At 38.2% G+C, this 21,820-nt stretch overlaps 2 protein-coding genes across 4 annotated transcripts in view; one reads left to right on the top strand and one right to left on the bottom strand.

Moving 5' to 3' along the window:
* The window catches only part of INTS12 (integrator complex subunit 12), a 523,496-nt gene extending 507,857 nt beyond the window's left edge, over positions 1-15,639 (bottom strand). The window contains exon 1 of one of the 3 annotated variants that reach the window (XM_044061307.1): positions 15,581-15,639. Coding sequence is in view for 1 of the 3 variants with exons in the window: in XM_044061305.1 (XP_043917240.1) it covers positions 15,371-15,401 (31 nt within the window). In the remaining 2 variants the exon portion in view is untranslated. The other 2 variants (XM_044061305.1, XM_044061306.1) reach the window with 2 other exon arrangements.
* GSTCD (glutathione S-transferase C-terminal domain containing) overlaps positions 15,595-21,820 on the top strand; it is a 1,728,465-nt gene continuing 1,722,239 nt past the window's right edge. The window contains exon 1 of the mRNA XM_044061304.1: positions 15,595-15,704. Within this exon, the coding sequence (XP_043917239.1) occupies positions 15,681-15,704 (24 nt within the window). The 5' untranslated portion in view covers positions 15,595-15,680. The remainder of the gene's footprint in view (positions 15,705-21,820) is intronic.

The following is a 21,820-nucleotide window of genomic DNA, read 5'->3' as shown; positions in this document are numbered from 1 at the left end:
GCTAGCCCCATTCCCTTCAAGCAATCACCCGGCTTCCAAGAATGGACATATGACCAAGAAACCCTCAAATGCGAAATGATATATTTATCTATTTACCCTTTGTTGACTGAATTAATCCCAGTAGGCCAGTGGCCTCTTTTCATGGGAGAACCAGTGGCCTCTTTTCATGGGAGAACCAATGTGGTATTCATATTGATTAAGGGGAAATTTGGCCAGGGTATGGGTAAACTTCCCCTACTTATTAGGAAAGTGATTGCTATGATCCTAGTGCAGTGGCAGCTGGGAGAACAGTGCTCAGGATTCTGAGGAGCTGTTTCAGCAAAATTTGTTGTTTTATTGGAAGCAGGTGTTTAAAACAAAGATGCATCTTTTATTACAACCCTCCAGTTGGGAGAGTTGCAGTATGATATTTTGGATAAACTATTGCTGCAAAGTGAGACAGAGAGTGGAAAAGATGTTTCATGGGATGAAATCATGGACAATATCTAATCAGAGGAACTGGGAGCCATTTTAAAGGAAGACTGCAAGAAAAAAATCATATTCTAAGACTGTTACGGAAACTGCAGTCAAAGGCATAACAGATAAACAGAGGAAAGGAAATGTCAACAATCAAAGGAAATTCATGGTAAGAATTCAGAGCAAATAAAAATAAATGGACAGGTATGACATTTGAGATAATTTGGTCCCATTGGGAGTGGAGGCTCATGAGGTATGAGCTTTTATTCTTATTCACAAAGAGACATTTTGTAACATTATTTTTGAGACTGGTTCTGTTATGGAAAGTCTTTTGGGGGAATATGATAAACAAAAGGGTTGCAATCCACAAAACTCATATGTGGTTAAAGCATTTCACAGAGAACCACAAAAGAAAATACATGTTCAAATGCAAATTGAAATTGAAAGAGACATTTATGCAAACTTTGTAAAGAAGTTATTGACATTAGCGAAGTATACGATAACAGAAGATTATGGACTGGTGGATGTGACTATTACATTGTACTGAAAAATGGAGAAAGAAAGAAATTGTTCACATCCCTAGTATGATAAATGTAGAAGGTAACTGGAATATTGTAAAATATTGGGGACTACCTAAAACATGTTTTTTTTTCCCTGTGGAAAAGATGATCATCTGATTGCAATAGAAATGCCATATTTGTGGGGAAACATGTCATGATACAAAAAAGTGTGAAGTGAAATGTCAACAAAACTGGGCATTTATGGATGGAATGTAATCTAGAGAAGAGGATGAAGAAGAAGACGAAAACAGAAATGAGGACAATATGTAGAAAGAAGAAATGGTCCCAATAAAAGATAAAGAAGTAGGGAAGCAAGATCAAGGTAAAGATAAAAATGAAACAGAAGATATTCTAGAAGGTTTAAAATAAATTATGAGGAAGATATAAATGGGAAAATATTTACTTCTATTAGCAAAAGAGTAAGACACAGAAAAATAAAGTTTAAAAGGATAAGTGTAAAGAAAAAAAGAAATAGATAATGCAAATGAGAAATACTACAAATTTACATAATTTCTTGTAAGCTGCAATACAGACATGATGACAATTGTACAGATCTTTCAGTAAATGTAAATAGTACTAAAAATGTAAGTAGAAGAATACGCATCCAAAATTGGTGTAGCAAGTGTGATGTTGACATAATACTGGACAATGAACGATTCTGACACAAGAAGAGAGATTACAAACAAAGAAACTTTGAGGAGGAGATACAATATGGAACAAAGGAAAAGAAATATGTTCTGCTTTAGTTATACTTTGTAAGAAGTCAGTGAAAATATTGAATTCAACATTGGTAATGATAGGAAGATTAATTATTTTAGATCTCAGATGGCATAACCAGGCATATAGAATTATAGTATTGTATGTACATGTAACAAGTAAAGAAAAGAAAAAGTCATAAAATATTTGGTTTTGTAGTAATTAATATAATATTAACAGGACATTTTAATTGTGATTTGAGAGGAAAAAAGAAAGAGGAAATGATGTTAAGAAAATTTCTGAAGTTATAAAACATGGTTATTTACAGATTTGGAAATATTTTGTGGATGTATAGTTGAAACATAAATAAGACTGAAATAGATTTTACTGTATCACAAGGTTTACATATAACTGAGGAAGTGACTTCTAACAGGCTTTTCAGATCATTCAGCCACATGGATAGAGAGATAGGAAAATACAGATTATATCAGATAGGGAAAAGCAATAAAAAGAATACACGAGAAATTAAGGGATGAAAAAGGAAAAGAAATTAAAGTATCCGATTATGGGAAGTTTCAAGTGGTGGCTAGGTTTTAAAGAAAAATATAAAAAATGCTTTTAGAATGGCAGTCAGATACAAGAAAAGTGGAAACAATTATACAATCAATGTGTATAGATGCTTCAAAAGGACTTGGAAAGGAATAGCAATGAATATCATATGAAAAAAATGGAGAAATTATGAAAAGAATCGAGAATATTAAAGAATTTTTATTTAAGCAAAGATATTCCTTACAAGGTAAAAAAAGAAGTATGAGCGCATTCGAGCACTAGTTTAATGACAGAAACGAAAGCCGATAAGATGAGAATTAAAATGGTCGCAGGAAATTATGAATATTGTAATAAATTGTATAAAAACAACAAGAAAATGCATAATTGGAAAATGAGATGTCCTAATATGAAATTAGTTAAGACACTTGGAAAAGTTCATTTACAGTCTGTTTCATGAGGAGATGGAATAGGATACCAATTTTATAAGAACTTCATGGATTGGCAGAAAAAAAACACTTCTTAAAAAGTTATGAATGGTTAAATGAAGGTTTTATGTATAAAGATTTATTCAGACTTATTCAGTTATATACTTAATTTTGTAAGGAAAAAGGAAGTTTAAAATTGATGACCTATAGTATTGAACAATACAGATTATAAGACTTATGAAAATAATTCAGAAAAGAATGGAAAGCAAAATGAAACATATTTTGTAATACAGTATATATAGCCAAAGGAAAAGGATGTCAGGAATCGTTATTAATAGTAAAGGAAATTGTGGATGATACTATAATAAATAGGAATGATGAAACCAAGATCATGATAGGAGATTTAAATAAAGTATGTGATACAGGACTACATGAACTTTTGTGGACAGTTATGGAAGAGTATAACATTAGTGAGAACATTAAGAATGTATGTTGTTCTGCACATGTTTAAAAAATAAAAGTAAGAATGTTAGTGAATGTATGGTTAAGCAAAGAAACTGATATAAAGAAAGGCATAAGCCAGGGATGTCCTGTGAGCAGCATATTATTTGCATTAGTTATACATGTATTAGAGATATAAATTTGCATATGAAAGGTATTACTTATATTACTAATGAAGGGATAAAAATTCCAATTATGTTTTCTTATGCAGATGACATATTGATTATGAGAAACAAAGTCTGGATGAAAGAAGTTATACGTTATGCACATCAATGTTTAAACATAGTAGGCATGACTTTATACTGGTTTATATAACAAAGACAGGAGGAGTATCCTTTTCAATAAAATAAATCTCTGTGTTAGGTATAAATCTGGGGACAAAAATGAAAGTATGGAACAATAGAATAGGATAATAGATGAGATAAAGACCTCTGTTGCTTTTGTTTAATAAAAAGGTTTATTTGATTAATTCTGTTATACTGGGAAAGACTGCATATTTGGCAAGTGTCCATATGTTGCCAATAATCTATGAAAAAGGAATATTGTAAGTATATATTTTTTCTTTAGTTTGAGATTGAATCTAATGATGAGAAAAGTCTTATATATGGATAAGGAAGATGGAGATTTAGGATTAATAAATGCAATTGTTTACACTGATTCTTTTAATTGGTATAAAGTTCTATTTTGCATAAATGATAAAAATGAGAAATTAGTAGCAAATTTACTAAAGTACAAATATGAACAGCATTAGGATATGTTAAAAAAATTCAAAAGAGGAAAGAAATGTACAAATGAAGAAGCGAGATGTTATAATTCCTTTACTGAAAATAAAAAACTGATGAAACTGACAATGAGATGAAAGTGTGGTATAAAAATACCATGATACAATATTATTATGCTAATCTTTAGGCTGAGCTAGTGAATGAAAAAGCTAAATTTCTTTGAAAATATAAAAGAGGTAAATGAAATAAATATGGTTATGATTATGTATGGATATAAGAGACAAAAAATATGAAATATGTTAATAAAATAGACAAAAGATTATTTTCAATTGTGTGGACCGTTTGGAATGAAAGAATAAATGAAACCATGTTTAATGGTAAATGGAAACTAGCAGTAATTTTACAAAAAAAATAGCTGGTGGTTGTAGAAAAAGGAGTGGGAGTCATAACGATAATGACGAAAGAATATTAACACAATAATGAAAAGTAAAACAATTATGGATTGTATGACAATAATGGAAACTATGCAAGTTTATAAATTATTGTAAATAATGTTTTAAATAAAGAACTCAGTCTTTACAGCAAGTGCTATGGAATCTGTTACATCCACAAGATTGACCACCAACTCAGGAAAATGGGGCCTTGATTTAATGTCTTAACCAAAGGACAGAACACTCAGGAGTGCAGCACCCCCTATTGCTACACTGTAGTGTCGAAAATAGAAACTGAATAGAATCACCTGAAGTGGAAACAAAACTCACAGCCTTCTGATCTTCCAGCACCAAAGGCATATATACTACCTGTTGTACCACTGACATCAACTACGCATTTGCTTAAAATGAATGGGAGCCAAACAAACAGTGTTACATATCATTGATTATACCCAAAAGCTTTAGAACAAAAAAAAAAATAAGCAAAGTCATGCATCAGAATTAAAGCAGTCTTTGATAATGAAAATAATGTTACTCTACCAAATGTATACATGCTTAGTGCTAATATTTTTAAAGTATCCTCAAATTGTAACCGGTCTTACTGTTAACTGACAAACCACCATAGCCATAAACATTATGCCAAGTCCTGTAAATAAGAGCTAAACCTCTGTGGATGTACTCTTGTTTGCACAATGCATACATTAATCACAGTCAATTCAATGTACCTGAAATATGCTCCCCTGATGAATCATTCAGATTGGACACATGCATGTTCCACAAGAAATGCTTTTGATTTTATTTTTCTATCATATTTATGTACATTTCCAATATTACAGTGCTAACACTCTGGTTTATGCATGACTCACAACTGTCTGTGCCTCATCTGCTGTTATAGTGGACAGGATGTAATTTGTAAAATATTTAGATAAAAATGTTTTGCTGATATTCTTAGGTGTATTAAGTGCGGCTATGTATTTGCATCATTGTAAATCCTTACTTGTTTGGTCTGTTTTGTAACTGAAAAGATTTGTAAACTTTTAGGATCATAGGAAGTCACTAGGCTATTGGCCCTGAGGCCCTTATAAACCTAGCCAAGAGTTTAGCCCATGTTTAGACAAGTCAGCACCTGATGCCCCTGTCCAGCAGGAACACAGGTGGAATCCCAGGGGTGTATTTTCTGTTTCCAATCCAGTTAGCGCTTAAAGAAGGTTAATGAGGTACTCTGCTTGATGTGAAGAGGGAGTCTATTCTACAGAAGGGGGAATCTCTGGGACACAATTCTGTCCCACCAACAAGTCCTACTGATGTCACAGACCAGGCTGAGGTTGCATGTGCAGGTTATTCAAGTGGAGATTGACTTGCGGATATGCAGCAGTCCCATCAAGACGAGGTCTGAGATTGCTTTGTATATCAGACAGAGGTCACCTCTGAAGAGTCTGTAGGAGACTGAGTAGAGGGACAGGGCTTTTAGCCTATCTGTGTAGGGTAAATGTTTGAGGCCATGGATTCTCCTGGTGAGGAACTTTTGTGGTCTCTCCAGCTACTGCATGTGCTTTGTGAGGTACATGCCGAAAGGGGCATTGTACTCAATAATGGGTCATATAAGGGAAGAATACAAGAGTGTTATGACCTCCTTGTCCCTGAATGAGATACCTTTATTAATAAGGTGGGCCATGTAGAAAGCTTTCCATACAACGAGGCAATATAGTGGTCAAAAGTCAGTCTGCTAACAACCTGGGTACCAAAGTCCCTCACGACTGATTGTGTACTTAGGACCTTGTTGTTAATGTGATAATTTTTGGGATGTTACTCTCCCCAAAGGGGATGATGATGGATTTTTGGCATTCAGTCTGATGCCATGTTTCTGGCACCAGTCATTTGTTTGGGTGAGACCCTCTTGGGGAATGTCCACATCACTAGGGGAATTGAGGACAGTGCCCAGCTTGTAGTCATTTACAAACTTGGTCAGCCATAGCCAACTGGTTTTGGCCTGGACCTCAGAAAAGTATACCCCAAACAACAAAGGACTCAAGACCAGTCGCTGGGGTACACTGTTCGTTATGGGTTGACTGAGGTGGCATCCATTACTTTGACTAGGTGGGTTCTATCAGTGGTCTAGTTTGCTACCCATTTGGTAGTATATGGATTGATGCCTAGTTGAGAGAGTTTATCTATTATACCCAAATTGGCCAGGTCAAGGTAGGCAGTGTGCACCTTCTTCCCTTAGTCCATGGCTTTAGTGACTGTCTCAAAGAAGTACACCAAATTTAACAGGCATGACCTCCTCTTGACAAAAGCAAAAAGAACTTGCAGATCAGGCTAGTAAGGGTGATGGCTCTGTTATTTCCTGGATTGGTAGATGCTCCACCTTTGTGCAAGGGGATGACAGTGGCTGTCCTCCACTCGGCTGGGATGAAGCCGGTACCCAGGCTTTGGTTGACTAGGATGCCTAATTGTGCTGCACATTTCTGCCCGAGTTCATGTAGGATGCAGCCTGGGATGTTATGGGGTCCCATGGAGGCTGTATGTTTTTGCCTTTGAGAGGTCAGTGATGACTTGTTCCCCTAGAGATAAGGAGTGGGGCAGGTGCAGGGGATGTCCTGATTTACTGATGGGGGGACAGAGGGGTTCATAGGTAGGTACTAGGCTATCGGCCCTAGGGCAGATACAAGCCCAGCCAAAAAGGTACCCTGGCTTTTGCCAACCAAGAAAATTATTTTCCTGTGCCACTTTTGAGCAGAGCCACAGAAGTGATCCCCGGGGTGAATTTCCTATTTCCCATCCAATCATCAATATTTTTCTTGAAGAGTACTAATGAGGAGCTTTGTTTGATATAGATAGGTAGTTTATTCCAGTGTATGGGAAGTCTCTGGGACAGGACTCTATCCCTCCGGCATGTTCTATTTATTGTGGTCACAAGGTTTAGATCACTAGACCGTGTAGCTTGGAGGGATTGGGACTTCTTTAAGTGGAGCATGTCCAACAACTCTGGGTTTGACATACCTTTGTATGTTAGGCAGAGATCACCTCTGAGTAGGCGATATGCAACGGAGTAAAGTTGGAGTTTTTTGAGATGGTCTGCTTAGGGCATCTATTTGAGGCCGGTAATCCTCTTTGTGAGGTATTTCTGCGGCCTTTCCAGTCGTTGTAGAGGTCTTGTGAGGTACATACCAAAAGGGGCATTGTACTCTATAATGGGTCTAATGAGTGATGAGTAGAGGGGAACAATGACCTCTTTTTCTGGATGAGAAACCTTTTGTGATTAGGTGTACCACGTAGGAGGATTTCCTGACTACTGTGGTAATGTGATTACCAAAGGAGTGACTACTGTCCACCTGTGTCCCAAGGTCTCTTATCACACTTTCAGTGTTAAGTATACTACCACCTATGTTGTAGTTCATGGGTACAGAGTTTTTACCAAAGGGGATGACAATGCACATTTTGGCAGTGAGCTTGAGGCCATGGCTTTGACACCAGGCATCTGCCTCAGTGAGGCCCTTTTGTAGGAAGTCCACATCATTAGGAGTTTCGATTATGGCTCCTAGTTTGCAGTCACCTGCGAACTTCATTAGCTAAAGACTTTCTGTGTTAGCCTGTACTTCAGAGAAGTAGATACCAAACAGAAGAGGACCCAGGACTGAACCCTGTGGTACTCCACTTGTCACTGGTCTGAAGTCGGATTTGGAGTCTGCTACTTTCGCAGTGTGGGTTCCGTTAGTGAGCCAGTTGGCAACCCATCTTGTGACATAGGGATTTATACCTAGTTTAGTGAGTTTATCTATAATTCCAGAGTGGGGGATGGTGCCAAAAGCCTTGGCAAGATCTAGATAGGCTGTGTGAACCACCTTAGCCTCGTCTATGGCTTTGGTGAAAAGTTCGCAGATAAACCACAAACTAGGAGCCATAATCAAAACTCCTAACGATGTGGACATCCTACAAAAGGGCCTCACTGTGACAGATGCCTGGTGTCAAAGCTATGGCCTCAAGCTCAATGCCAAAAAAGTGCATGGTTATCCCTTTTGGTAAAATCTCTGTACCCATGAACTACCACATAGGCGGTAGTCTACTTAACACCAAAAGTGTGATAAGAATGGTGGACAGTAGTCTCTCCTTTGATAATCACATCTCCACAGTAGTCAGGAAATCCTTCTACATGGCATACCTCATCACAAAAAAGTTTCTCATCCAGGAAAAAGAGGTCATTGTTCCCATCTACTCGTCACTCATTAGACCCATTATAGAGTACAACGCCCCTTTTGGTATGTACCTCAAAAGACATCTACAACAACTGGAAAGGCTGCAGAAATACCTCACAAAGAGGATTATCAGCCTTAAACAGATGCCCTACGCAAACAGTCTCAAAAAACTCCAGCTTTACTCCCGTCGCATATCGCCTACTCAGAGGCAATCTCTGTCTAACATACAAAGCTATGTCAAACCCAGAGCTGTTGTACATGCTCCACTTAAAGAAATCCCAATCCCTCCGAGCTACACACTCTAGGGACCTAAACCTTGTCACCACAATAAACAGAACTTGCTGGAGGGATAGATTCCTGTCCCAGAGACTTCCCATACTCTGGAAAAAACTACCTATCTTTATCAAACAAAGCTCCTCATTAGCACTCTTCAATTAAAATCTTGATGATTGGATGGGAGATAGGAAATTCACCCCAGGGATCACTTCTGTGGGGCACAGGAAAATAATTTTCTTGGGTGGCGAAAGCCAGGGTACCATTTGGCTAGGCTTATATAGGCCCTAGGGCCAATAGCCTAGTATCTACCTATGAACCTAGTGGTTACGCATGTTGATCAATACCAAGCCCAAGATATTTTAACCTTTTCTGGGGGTGAAAACCAACTGGTATAAGGCATTTGCAATGACAAAATTAAGGAATCTCTGGGCATTTGTGTTTTGGCAGGAGTACTTCTTCAGTCTATGGCTGGATAGTTAAAGTCGCCCAGAATCAGGGTAAAGGGTTGAATCTTGATAGATTCAAAAAAGTTCAGAAACATGGAGTGGGCATCTTGAGTCAAAGTTGGGGGCCTGTAGCCGTCTATGATTTGAATAGGGGTCCTGTCAATGGTTAACTGCACCTGGAGTGTCTCCTGTACGTCATATTGTTTTGACCAGCCTGGCGGTGTGTATGTTTTTCTATAAATATATTGCAACTCCACCTCCTTTTGCTTAGCTGCCCGCGGTTTGGAGTCTTGTGAGTGTATGATAGGATGAGTAACCTGGTATGGCTGCTGTCCGCAGCTGTGAACCAGGTTTTTGTGACTGCACAAATGCCAACATCTTACAAGGTTAAGAATGCTTACAATGAGTGCAGTTTCATGTTTAGATTCCTAGCATTTAGCAGCATGACCTTTGATTTGTTTTTGATAATATTTTCATGTGGGTAGTTTTGACCTCATGGCATTGCCTAAAAATGCGTTATGGGGGAAGCAACAGCCTTTGCCAGGAGCCTGAAGCCCAAAGGAGACAGATGCAGGTCATCTCTGGTAAAGCATTGTGGTTTGTCAATCATGTCTTCCCAGGCTATCAGGTACTGTATCCCCTTGGAATGTCTCCAGAAACTAAGCCAATTGTTAAAGTCAACTGTTTTGTATTGAGGCATCATTCTGGGTGATGGCAGAATGCTGCTTAAGGCTAGGAACATACCTGCCTGGGACATATATTCAGTGAGCTCGATCTGGTCTCCCTTCATATAGTCCAAGGAGGTATGTCTCACGTCATTCACATCAACATGGAGTATGACAGAGTCATAACAGTAACTGTTGTTGAGACTTGAGTGCATGGGTGATAATGGCATATTCTGGCATTTGACAAACAACTAACAGTGACTTTTTCCTTATCCAGCCTGGTGAGGGGCACATTTGTGTGTCTCACAATGGAGTCTGCTATGACTATTATGTCGGGTTTATGTTTAGGCCTTAGTGGCTGTGAGACACAGGTGTGTGGACTATGGGTGGTGTGTGGTGTGGTGGGCAGCAGAGTTTGTGTGTGCTTTTGCCTCCGAAGTTTCTTTTGTTTGGGAAAGTTTTTGTTGAGGACCTCCGCATATGTGGGTGTGTGTTGTGTAGGTGTGGGTGGTGTTTGAGGTGTGGTGTTTGTGCTGACAAGCTTCTCAGTACCAGATATACTGACTTGCAAGGGAGAGAGCATTGACTCTACATTCTTAATGTAATTGTATCTGTCTCAAATTGTGTTCCTAGGTGGTAGTAGTAGAGGGTTGTCTGTGTACATGAGGCAGTTGCTACACTGTCTCAGGATGCCCATTCAACCAGACTAGCAGGACAACGCGTAGGAAATTGTCCATCCATATTTTTCAGAAACTGAGGGAGAGAGGCCAGAGAGAGGGTGGAGGGTCTAAGAGTAGTTCTATTAGTTGATCACACAAATGCTACTAAGGGAAAATTTATAGCTGGAATAAATCACAAAGGGTTAAAACAGGGCAGCTGCAGCTCTGGATGCAGCAAACCTGTATCCAGACTATGCTACTCAATTTAAGGGTTAGGAACACAGTAAACGTCACACAAAAAACACAGATAACCACTTACAGACAAAAACAGAACTCACAGAATGAAAATTACAGTTAAACAGTAATAAACTTTAGTAAAATACAATTGACAGTAATGAACTGCAGCAAATACCAATGAAATACAGTTAACCACTGAACTGCTTTAAAACAGTGCAAGAACAGTAAAAAAACAGCTCAAATAAAGTATAAGGCTACCGACAAGCAGTAACAAATGCAGCAAACTAAATGTAGTTGAACACTTAAAGCACAAGTAAAATGAAGTAGGGAGAGGCACAATTTTTTAAGTAGAAAGTGAGAAGACAGAAGATAATTCAAGGTTAAGAAGCTAAAGGGGTGGGCCTTCACAACTGATTACTCACAAAAATGAGCTGATGTAATGGGACTGGGGGGTTTACAATATCAAATTTATAGTAGAGGCAGGCAACTCTAAAGCCACCAAGCTTTAATACTACAAGATCAGAACAGAGGTAAGGATTGAATTCACTAAGCCTAAAAATAGTTGCACAGTTTAAATAGATATGCAGCAAATATTGTTTTAGTTAATCAGAAGTGCAAAAAACAGCTGAAAATAAGCACTTTTTGTAGTCTCGCAGCAGTTTTTGTAAAAAAGAGTAGAGCAAGGGCAGAAAGCCTAACTCACTGCGGCTTTGAGCAAATAAACTATGGCTCAAATAAATTTAGGGTATCCTGTAGTGGCATCACCTTAGAGCTAGCACAAGATGATACGTCCACTGAAATCTATGGATGAACCTCATGCATTCCCTATGCAGATGTCCTTGAAGTTAACTTTACTGTTTAAATATCATTAGCATTTTTAATACAACTAAAGTGGGGCTAAAACTCTTCACTGATGGGGCAAAAATGCCGTTAGGCAGATGTCACTGTGCAAACATATTATAAAGTGCGATAATTTTGTCTATTTTCGCAGAAACATGTTGCCTGACCTAAAAACGGGTTTGTAAAGATGTCGCCAGCAGTTGAAAGAGAAAGAGCATGTATGTTCACACTATCAAGGGCGGTGTTAAGTATTATAGTGTATATAAAAATTTTCAACACAAGAAAAGAAAGAACAGCAGAATTCCTCTTGCCTGGTAATCACACCTGACTGCTGCTTGTCTGTCACCACATTTCCATCCACACAAGTTGTGTCAGGACCATGGGTTCTAAAACTGACCCCTTTTTTTTTTTAAGGTCCTTTTTTGCAAGTATCTGATTACCCCCCATACACCTTCACAGTCTCAGAACTCAGAAAGGCACATTTAATGAGTTGTGAAGTACGAAGATAAAGTGTTAAAAGGTTGGTTCTGTTTTTACTTGACTGCAGTCCCAGTTCTGCCTCTTTTTCTTCTCTGTAACTGTATATTTACTATCTGTACTTGAAAAACAGAATTGGAAATGGTCACGATCCATAGCAAAGATGCAAACCTTTTTTAAACAGTCTGCCCACTGCAAAAGATATCCAACTTATTCACTGCTCCTTACAGGCACCTTCACTTTGCTGATTACTGCCCCCCCTTCAGTGTGCATTGCATGAGTCCAATTTCCTTCCACAGGGGGTATAAAAGAAGAAGAATTGCACGCGGATGTGGTGACCACTACCGGAGTTAAGAAGAAATGATCAACCAGAACCAGAAACTTACACAATACAGCATTTCCCTGCCTGCTCTGCACTGTGACAAACAAACTGCTGCTGGCATCTTCTTTACAGACTTTTAGGTCAGGGCAACGGTTTCTGCTAGAAAAATATAAAATAGATATATTATCTAACTTTATAAATTGCAACATAAGAAATTTAATATCAATAAAACTTTTAAAGGAGTTGGTCTTTCTGAAGCTCTCACTGGTTCGAGCTCTGTTGTATCAATGTATGGTGGGTGGACCTGGGATGGTTCTTGCATTGTACTTCTGTGCACTGTAATAAATCCTGGGATGTACTTCTGCATCCCTTTTGTATTTTATTATAAAATGTACACTGCAAGTCCATGTCTGTGTTATGATGCTGCTCAGTATTATGTCATGCTGATTGGTGAACCAACATTCCTTCGACATTTGGTGAAGGCCTCTGACAGGTCTTGTGTTCAGTCTAGTAATGGGAGCAATACAAACTCACCTCTACTCCACAGTGTAGTTCACAATTCAAAATGAATCACAGAATATACGCACTGCATATTTACTCAGTACCCGGATTGCTCCTAATCAACAAAAGGGCATGTTCTTCCACTATTGTGCACAGTTTCCTTTATTAATCACACTGGGCTCTGTTACGTGGCTTGCAATCTCACTCACATACACGTACAGCATGACTATAAGCATGTTTATGAATAGCGATAAGGAGTTATAATTCATATGTTGTTTAAATACTGCTCCATTCATTATGGATGATCAGGATTCCATTTCATGCCTGCTAGGTAAAGGCTGAAACGAAACTATAAAAGGTCAATTCTTGGATGGTAATTGGACAGAAAACTGACTGCAATTATTAGTAGATTATATCTAGGGTAATTGCAATCCAGTACTGAAAAAATGATAAATTCCTTCACTCGTGACACCAAGACTGAAACAGCTGGACAATCTGAGAAGGAATTTAGCAAGGCAAACGAACACTGCTAAATTTCAAAAGCAAATAAGTACAGTGTTTTGAATATTAGTTATAATAATTCTAAAGCAAACTACAGCAAATATGAGAAACTATTATCACACATGAAGAAAAGAGGGTGGGAGTAATTATCTTACTTAAAAAGCATCACCAGTTAGTAATGTGTGAAAGCAGTAGCCAAGTCCAACTGAATGCAGAAATGCACAACTCATGGAGCTGGGCCTAAGGATGCTGAAGTTGTAATGCTATTATATAGGGTTATAGAGGACTTTGGAGAGGATGTACCTCAGTTTTCAAGCCCATTTACAAGGAGGTAGAAAAGTTAAAAAGTGGCAGGATTTTTCTTTCCTTACCTCAAAATGATTACTGCAACTTAAGAAATGTATCCTATACATTACTATAATTGCATCTGCAAATGATATTTTCCACTAATACAGTGTGCAAGGGAGAGGGGCTAGTGCCCTCTTAATCCATCAGAGAACTAGCCAGGTGAAGGTTAAGGGACATTGGCTTTGAAACAAATTGTATCACCAAAAAAAATCTGTAAATACAGCTTATCAGGAGTTTGTATCTCAAGGTAGAAGACTTCACTCTAACAGACATAACAACTAGTATAAAAACTGTGCTCTAAAAACGATTTAAGGGGGGATAAGCATTATGAAATTAGGCCCCAAGAGGATTAAGGCAATAAATTAGCTGTCACACAGAGAGAGACCAGGAATGGTTATTTGGTTAAGTTAGGAGACACAACCAACTGAAGCATATGATGGGTTGGTGTAGGGTGGGAAGCCAAGACCTCAGCAGTATTTGGGGGGGGGGGGGGAGGGCATATGGAGGGCCAGTCAAATAAAACAACATTTGAGAATGAATGGAAGACAACAGTATTTCACAAAGAAAGAGAGGAAATACGATAATATATTAACAAGGTCAGAGATCAAGAAAAACAAAATATCAGCTTTTAATTATCACGGCAATCACAAAATAACCATGGAAATGAAACCGTGTGTGTTGTGAAAGTATTAGTTGCAAAGTACAGAAAAAGTACAAGACAATTTATTTCTCTCTCTTCCATAGTAGTATTCACACATACTAGCAGATCTGTGTAGTTAAATTGGTCTTGTCTGATAAGACAAAACGTGTATAGGTGACTACACTATATCAGTCTACAACGTTCAGAAGAAGAGCAAAATTGCTACAATCTACAACCATAACTCTCAATGAATCAGAGACAAATCTCAATAGAATTAGGGACAATTTCAGAAATAATCAAGTACAATCAAGGGCACTTTTAAAATATGAGTACTGTTATCATGAGACATTGCCAGAACAAGAAAATGTAAAGTAGCAAACATTTTTTTATTTTTGTCATATCTATCAAGTGTAATTCATCACTTTGTCTCCAGAAGGCATCAGTCTTAGGAGAAATTAAGAGAGACAGAGCTAAAATGTGAGTCAAAATCAAGGACAGCTGAGAGGCGGAAATGTCGCGTTTTATGGATATATCCATAACTACCTGCACCTTGTCAACAATTTCTTTCTTTTTTTACAAAACACATGACCACAATGCTTGTCTAGGGAAACTAACACAAGATACTGATTTCTTCTCTACATTCGCACAAAAATTAGGTTAGATGAATTAAGGTCGTAAGGCAATCATTCCGAAGACAATAAATCAAAACTGACATTATTTTTTTGCCCACAACATATAAAGAAGCAACATAAGATAAGAAAATTCGCACTGACTTTCATTTACAACAGGAATCTTCGAATATTTCCACAAAGTTGTCCCTCATAATACATTCATCTTCAGACTAATCCAAGCACTGACTGCACAGAACAAGTAAAACTCAACACTGTTAAATATGTATCCACTCTATTTGATCAGCACTTACTATTCTCTTTAAATAAAGTATCACAGCACATCCCTGGTAACCGATCCAGCCTCTAAACTTTCCCGACTAGGAACAACAGCAACCACACATAACTTAAAAACATTCCCTTTCTACATCACCAGTTTGGATAAAAAATAATAAATCATAACTATTTATTAAATAAAATACTACACATGATGATAAAGAATAAAACAAGGACGATTGTTTTACCTGTAAAACCACCCGTTCTACAGAATCCGGTTTTAATTTGGCGCAACACTGGGAGGAAGTTGTTCAACGAATAATGCACGCGGAATAGTCGGATGCTACAATGTGTAGCAGTGCAGCTAAAGAGGTAGGCTGCCTATTAGACTGTGGGTTTATTAAACAAAATGTTCTGGATAAATGGTCTAAGGGAGTGCATTAAGAACTCATCTGTAATAAACGTTATTTTGTGGTCTGTGTACATGTATGCAGTTAAGTAGAAGTTATTCTCGAATTTTGATAATCTCAAGTAGTGTGTTGAAACAGCAACACCATCATAATACCCCAAATTTCCTGTGTCATGTTATCGGCTTCTTTCTTGTTTTGATTGTTGTCCGTCCAAATTCTTCATCTTCTCTGCCGCATGATTATGAATAATAGTATGTTTACTAGGTAATGCATATAAAGGATAGTTAGTGTTTACATGCAGCCACCAGTAATTTCAGATGTATTTTAGTTATAAACGTTTGTTGACCAGGTTAGTGCGCTGATCCCAATGGACCGTTTTCTTGATCTGTCTGTAGGGTTGCCACCTTTTCAAAAGCCCAAAGTGGGACATTTTTGGTACAAACATCAGATTTTGCAGGGCGAAACATATCTACAGCCTGTACAAAGGACAGAACTTCATTGTTTTTGCCTAAAAAAGCTTATTCTTCTAGCATTTTAGTTGCTTATTCTGTTTCTTATAACATTTATATGCTTCAGATACAGAATAACTGTTTTATGCAACTATTGCATAAAATATAGGAAATAATTTTGTCCTAAAATCTCAGGACATTTGCCATTGTTTTCAATTTTTTTGCAGGATGCAACTACTCAAAGAGGGATTGTCCCACGCAAAGTGGGACAGGTGATTACCCTATCAATCTGGGGTATACGGCCAAGAGAAAAATGGTTTTATAACCCGCAAATGTAAACAATCCTAACGAAATTATTCATGTGACGAAATAAGGCAGGCATTTTAGTTGCATAATATTATAACTAATTACTAGGCCTGCATTGATGGAGACCATTAAGGAGCCCAATTACTCCAAAATCTAGATATTTAAGATACTTGATAAATGTCACAGAGTTGGCAAATGAAGGTGGAAACATATCAGAAACCCCTGCAGCCTTGGCCAGTAGAAGCTTCAGGTTCCTTTTCTTGCCAGCTCAACTTTAATGTGACGTATAACCTGTGAAATTCAATTGAAAAACCAACAAAATCTGTTGTGGGCAAAATATAAAAAAATAAAAAACATACAATAAGCTGGCTGCGTTTTCTATCTGTTCTCTGATTGCCTGCTTAATCCATTGTAAGATATCACAGAATCCAGAGCCTCTTCTGATACCTAATGTGCCAAATGCACAGAAACTAATCCTGAGTATGGAGCCAACCCGTTGCAGGAATACCCATCAAAAAGCGTAGAACATGCCTCTCCACTGTCCCTGATTTTACCTAATTTTTTACTGTCCCCCGCATAATTTATTTAATTAACTACTTTGGGGGTGATAAATCACTGAGAATTACAGTCGGTGAGTAATGCTAGACATTAGAATTAAGCCCATCGTTCTTTGTTCTGAAAATTCATGTTGAAGTAAAACCTGTAAATTAGAGTAATGTTTAAAAACTGTCCCTGATTTTGATTCTTTGACCCTTCATTTTTTTTGGATTAGGCCAGAATTCTTAAGCAAAGACATTGAGAGGTATGCCATAGAAAAACTCCAGAGCCTTTGGAAAATATGCCCCAAATGAGACCTGGAGAACCAGTCGCAGTGAGGCAGCAGCACTAATCGCTGAACCAGTTTTCTTTCTACAAATTTCACAACCCCTAGTTTTTGGAAATTATGGGGCCTCATCCTTGTCTATGCTTACACTCCGCTTCATTTTTTCACAATTAATATTCAAACCGGTTGTCAACTTTGGTCTAGAATTCCAGACAAAACCAAAAATAATGGGAGGGAGACAAAGAGCCATAATCAGGGACTATTTAAATATTAGTCTGATTCACTTAAAAATAATAGAGCAGCAGGCTTTTCATTAACATGCATTTTTCTGGACAATAAGAAATTTGAAAGTCTAATGTTTGGCATTATTGACTGACTGTAATGCTCAGTGATTTATCAGAAATTCAAAAAATGTACATGAGGAAACAGTTACAGATTTTCTGCAAAATCAGGGGCAATTTAAGGTATAAGTAGCAAGCTGAAAATTGGTAATGAGCTGTCTGCATGATGCTTGGTAATTGAATTTTCTGCTAAATCTAACCTCATCCTTAAGTTGTCCACTGTGACTGACATGAACTATTATCAAAAAATGGGTCTGTTTCCCAGTTGTTTTTAATGTACTTATTTTGTCTTCGTTTGCATAATGCAAGAGTAGAATACTGTGTGTTCATACCACATGAAAGAAAGGAGTCAGATTTTAGATGACTATTTAAGTTTATTATTCTTGGTTTCCTTTGAGCCAGTAAGTAACAGAGTAAAAACTCAACAAGCATAAAACTAACAGGTGTTTTCCTATCATCACTACTTGTATGCAGTTTGCTTGCATTATTGATTGCTTAACTGTTGTCAGCTATCTGTGTGCATGGCATAACACACCAAATCTAGAAGTGACACTGCTGTGGAGGGGGGAGATTTTAACAGCTTAACAGTACTGTCGGTTTGAACAAAATGAGTGGGGGAAGCAGCCATCAATGGGAGATTTTGCTAGATTTAACAGAGAAAACAATTAAGATCAGTTGTGTACACCTTCGTGTAGGCCTACAACATATTTGGCTTATTGCAGTCATTCATGAGGGACATTGTTTAACCACCAGAACAGTGTCGGCAGTCAAAATAAAGAAAGTGGGAGAGACTGAGAGAAATAGAGCAGCACCTGATAACAGTTAGCCCTAACTTGCATTACTTTGAAAGAAAAACTTGAAAAGTCACTTTTCATATCTTAACAGCTTCAAGAAAAGTTTTGCCATTCTATTACAGTTGCCACTCAATGTGTATTTTTATAACTTTGGATGGAAGTTTGAAATGAATGTCTACTGAGGGTTTCAAAATTCATTAAGAGCAGGTGCTGTATTGTGTTACAGGCTGGCGTTCTGTGTTATGGTGCTTCTTGTGCATATGTGAAATAGTATAAAGCATGTCATGAGTTGCTGTCACAGTCTAAAAACATTTGTAATGCAGTATAAGGTGGCATAGTACTAGAAGATTCTGATGGCATTTTGGAGGAAGGTACCTGGTTGCTCTAATGAGTAACTGGTCCTTTTGAAATGTTCAGTCCATTATTTTTCCACACCAAATTTCCCATTTCAGGATCATGGGGTGTAGCATATCCTTGCAAGCAGTTGGTGCAAGCTAGGAATTGGATTGGATGCCAGCCCATCACAAGATGCACACACACATGTATGTGCACTCATGGCTAGGGTCAGTTTAACACTGCCAGTTCTTTCCAGCCCAGAGACAGCACTTAATACTCATGCAATGATGGGTGGAACTTGTAAACTCCCTACAGAAGGCACCCTAGTCAAGACGTACACCATGGAACCAAACACTGAGCGGCTGCACTGCTAAGTGCTGCACCACTATATACCCACCTTTCTAGAGTAATTTTATGAAGTAATGGCTGAGAGCAGCACTGCGAGGTAATCATCACAGTCAAACATTCATTTGCTTCCTGTAAAGCCACTTGTTTTTACATAGCCAGTTGAGCTGGGGATAGGAGAGCATGATTAGAACCCTTTCTTCAGTCTACAGGTGTAGCTGGAGGATCATCCCTCCATTATGCAGCAGTCATTGGAACAACATATGGTCACTTGACCTCTCAGGAGGGATTTTCAACACATGGCTCTTTTTCCAAAGAGGATACCTTTGCCTATAACCATCAGGGTATGCCCTTTTGCCATCCTTGAAGACAATGTTTCAGACACATTCACCAGTTATAAACACCAGTATTTTTCAAGGCTGTAGGCCCACTACACCTGCATAGTTATTGCAGAACTCAGCATTTGCCTGTTGCTGTATGATGAGGAAGAGAAAAACCTGAAGAGCTCTTAGTGAAATTGTGAAATTTATCATCATCATCATCCCCTACAACAGTCGGCAAAGGCCAGCAAGTCACTATTCCTATCACCGTTCTTTGCATTTACAAGGATGGACAGTGAGGGATCCAGCTGTAGATGTCAGAGAGGATCTCTCAGTAGACAGACCTTGGATTAGTAAAAGATGTTTATTATTAGCATCCTGGAAATCTACCAGTTGACATTCTATAACTGCATGTGTTCATTTGGGCTGTCTTCTGTCTTCCTGTCCTGTTTGCTGCCTTCCTCCTGCTTGACCTTCAACAGGAATCTGTCACCAGTGACCAACTTTTCCACTGTGATACTTCATGGGTTTCCTGTTGTTACTGACCTGACAGATTTTTTTAGAATAAACTTGAAGTAAAGACATCATTTGGAGGAAATGACCACTGCCATTTATTTCTTTACCATTTGTGAAACCACTGCATCTGTCTCTGTATATGTATGTGTGTGTCTCTCTATATACCTAAATGAGCATATGCAACTAGAGACTGCTGACGGTATATTTCCAGGGCACGCTGGTACCTGGATGCTAATAATGAATATTTATTACGTATCTGCTGTATCTGTGTGTATGTACACGTATGACAACGTTTTAGAAGCCTTAGAACTAAGTAGACAACCTTTTCATTAATCTACAGATATACTGTAATCTAAGAGCCAAACTTTTCATTAATCTACAGATATACTGTAATCTAAGGGCCATAGAAACAGATTACCCAGCTGAAGTCCAAAAGGAATCCAGAACACATTCTTTGCTGAAAGTAGGTGCCATTGGCTGAAACAATCATGCTGCACTTTCATCAGTCTTCTGCCACTGTAGCATTTGCATTCTCATCTTTACAACTGTACACCCACAGCTGTTTCCAGCACTCTGTTTTCCACAGTCCTTTCATGTAAAACCAATGCTTCATCGCATGGACACAAGAAAAGCTCCAAACCTCAGGGTGTCAGAATCTGCTAAATTAGGGGTCAAAAAAGTACCATATCCTTTTTTTACCTCATTAGTCCTTCTGATTGTTGCTGTACTATACAAGCCAAAGCCACCCCTCAGTTGCCAGCATCCATACCAGTGACGCATTGAGTATAAATGTAGATATGGGATTAAAGATGCATGCTGACTTTTTCAGCTCCTGCAAAGACACTTAGTGAGTCCTAGACACTTTGCTAGCTTGCCTTCAGGCAGACTAAAGAGCTGCCTCTTTTGTTTACGTTGATACTTAAAGGGCATATAAGATTTTGTCCCTTCCAGTTTTTGCATGTACTAGTGGTATCTTGATTGACTGAACTTGTTTCCTGGCAGATCACTTGAAAGATATGCAGCATCAGGGAGCATGATTACTAGTGGTATCCTAACTGGCTTGACTGGTTTCCTGATGCATCAGTTGAAGGATATGCAGCATCTGGGAGCATGGTTCTGAACTTGCACTATATACTACTTTACTGAGATTCCATACCACCCCCAACAATTCCATGAATAAATGTAAAGCTTTCAAAGACTACACAAATCACTACGGACTCCATATACATGCAAGGATTCACTTCAGAATCTCGAAATACTGAAAGATCGACTTTCAGTATCTCGAGACCATGAAACCGAATCCACATAACACCGTAACAACAAAACCCAGAACCCAAAACCACGAAACTCAAAACACCGAACAAACCGCACACACTACACCATACATACACCACAACACCCACATCATTACATAAACAAAACTACACACATACACAACTCATACACACATAAGCAGGGGGCAAGGCCCCCTGCACCCTCCTCCCTACTTGTATATACTAACTCCGAGATTGCACAAACAGGAAACAAAAGCAAACTCACACACGCACATTCTCCAGTCCCTCACACACACATCAAACATATCAGCACACTCACATACACTCTAACTCCCACTCAAAACCCTTACAAAACACTCACTTATCTGACATAGCACCTAGATCCACACACGGCACCACGCACCATCAACACACAATCCCAGACATTACGTAGCGTAAAGCCATAACTGCAAATTAGAGATATTCAAATTCACAATTATGAACTTTTGCTATTGTAAACATTCGGCTTTGCAGTCTCGAGATACTGAAATTCGAGATTTCGGTATTTCAAGATTGTAAAGTGCTCCCACATGCA

Source organism: Protopterus annectens, chromosome 2.part0 (genome assembly GCF_019279795.1).
Source record: "Protopterus annectens isolate FY-2018-M chromosome 2.part0, PAN1.0, whole genome shotgun sequence".
NCBI lineage: Eukaryota > Metazoa > Chordata > Ceratodontiformes > Protopteridae > Protopterus > Protopterus annectens.
This window is presented reverse-complemented; position numbering and strand designations above follow the sequence as displayed.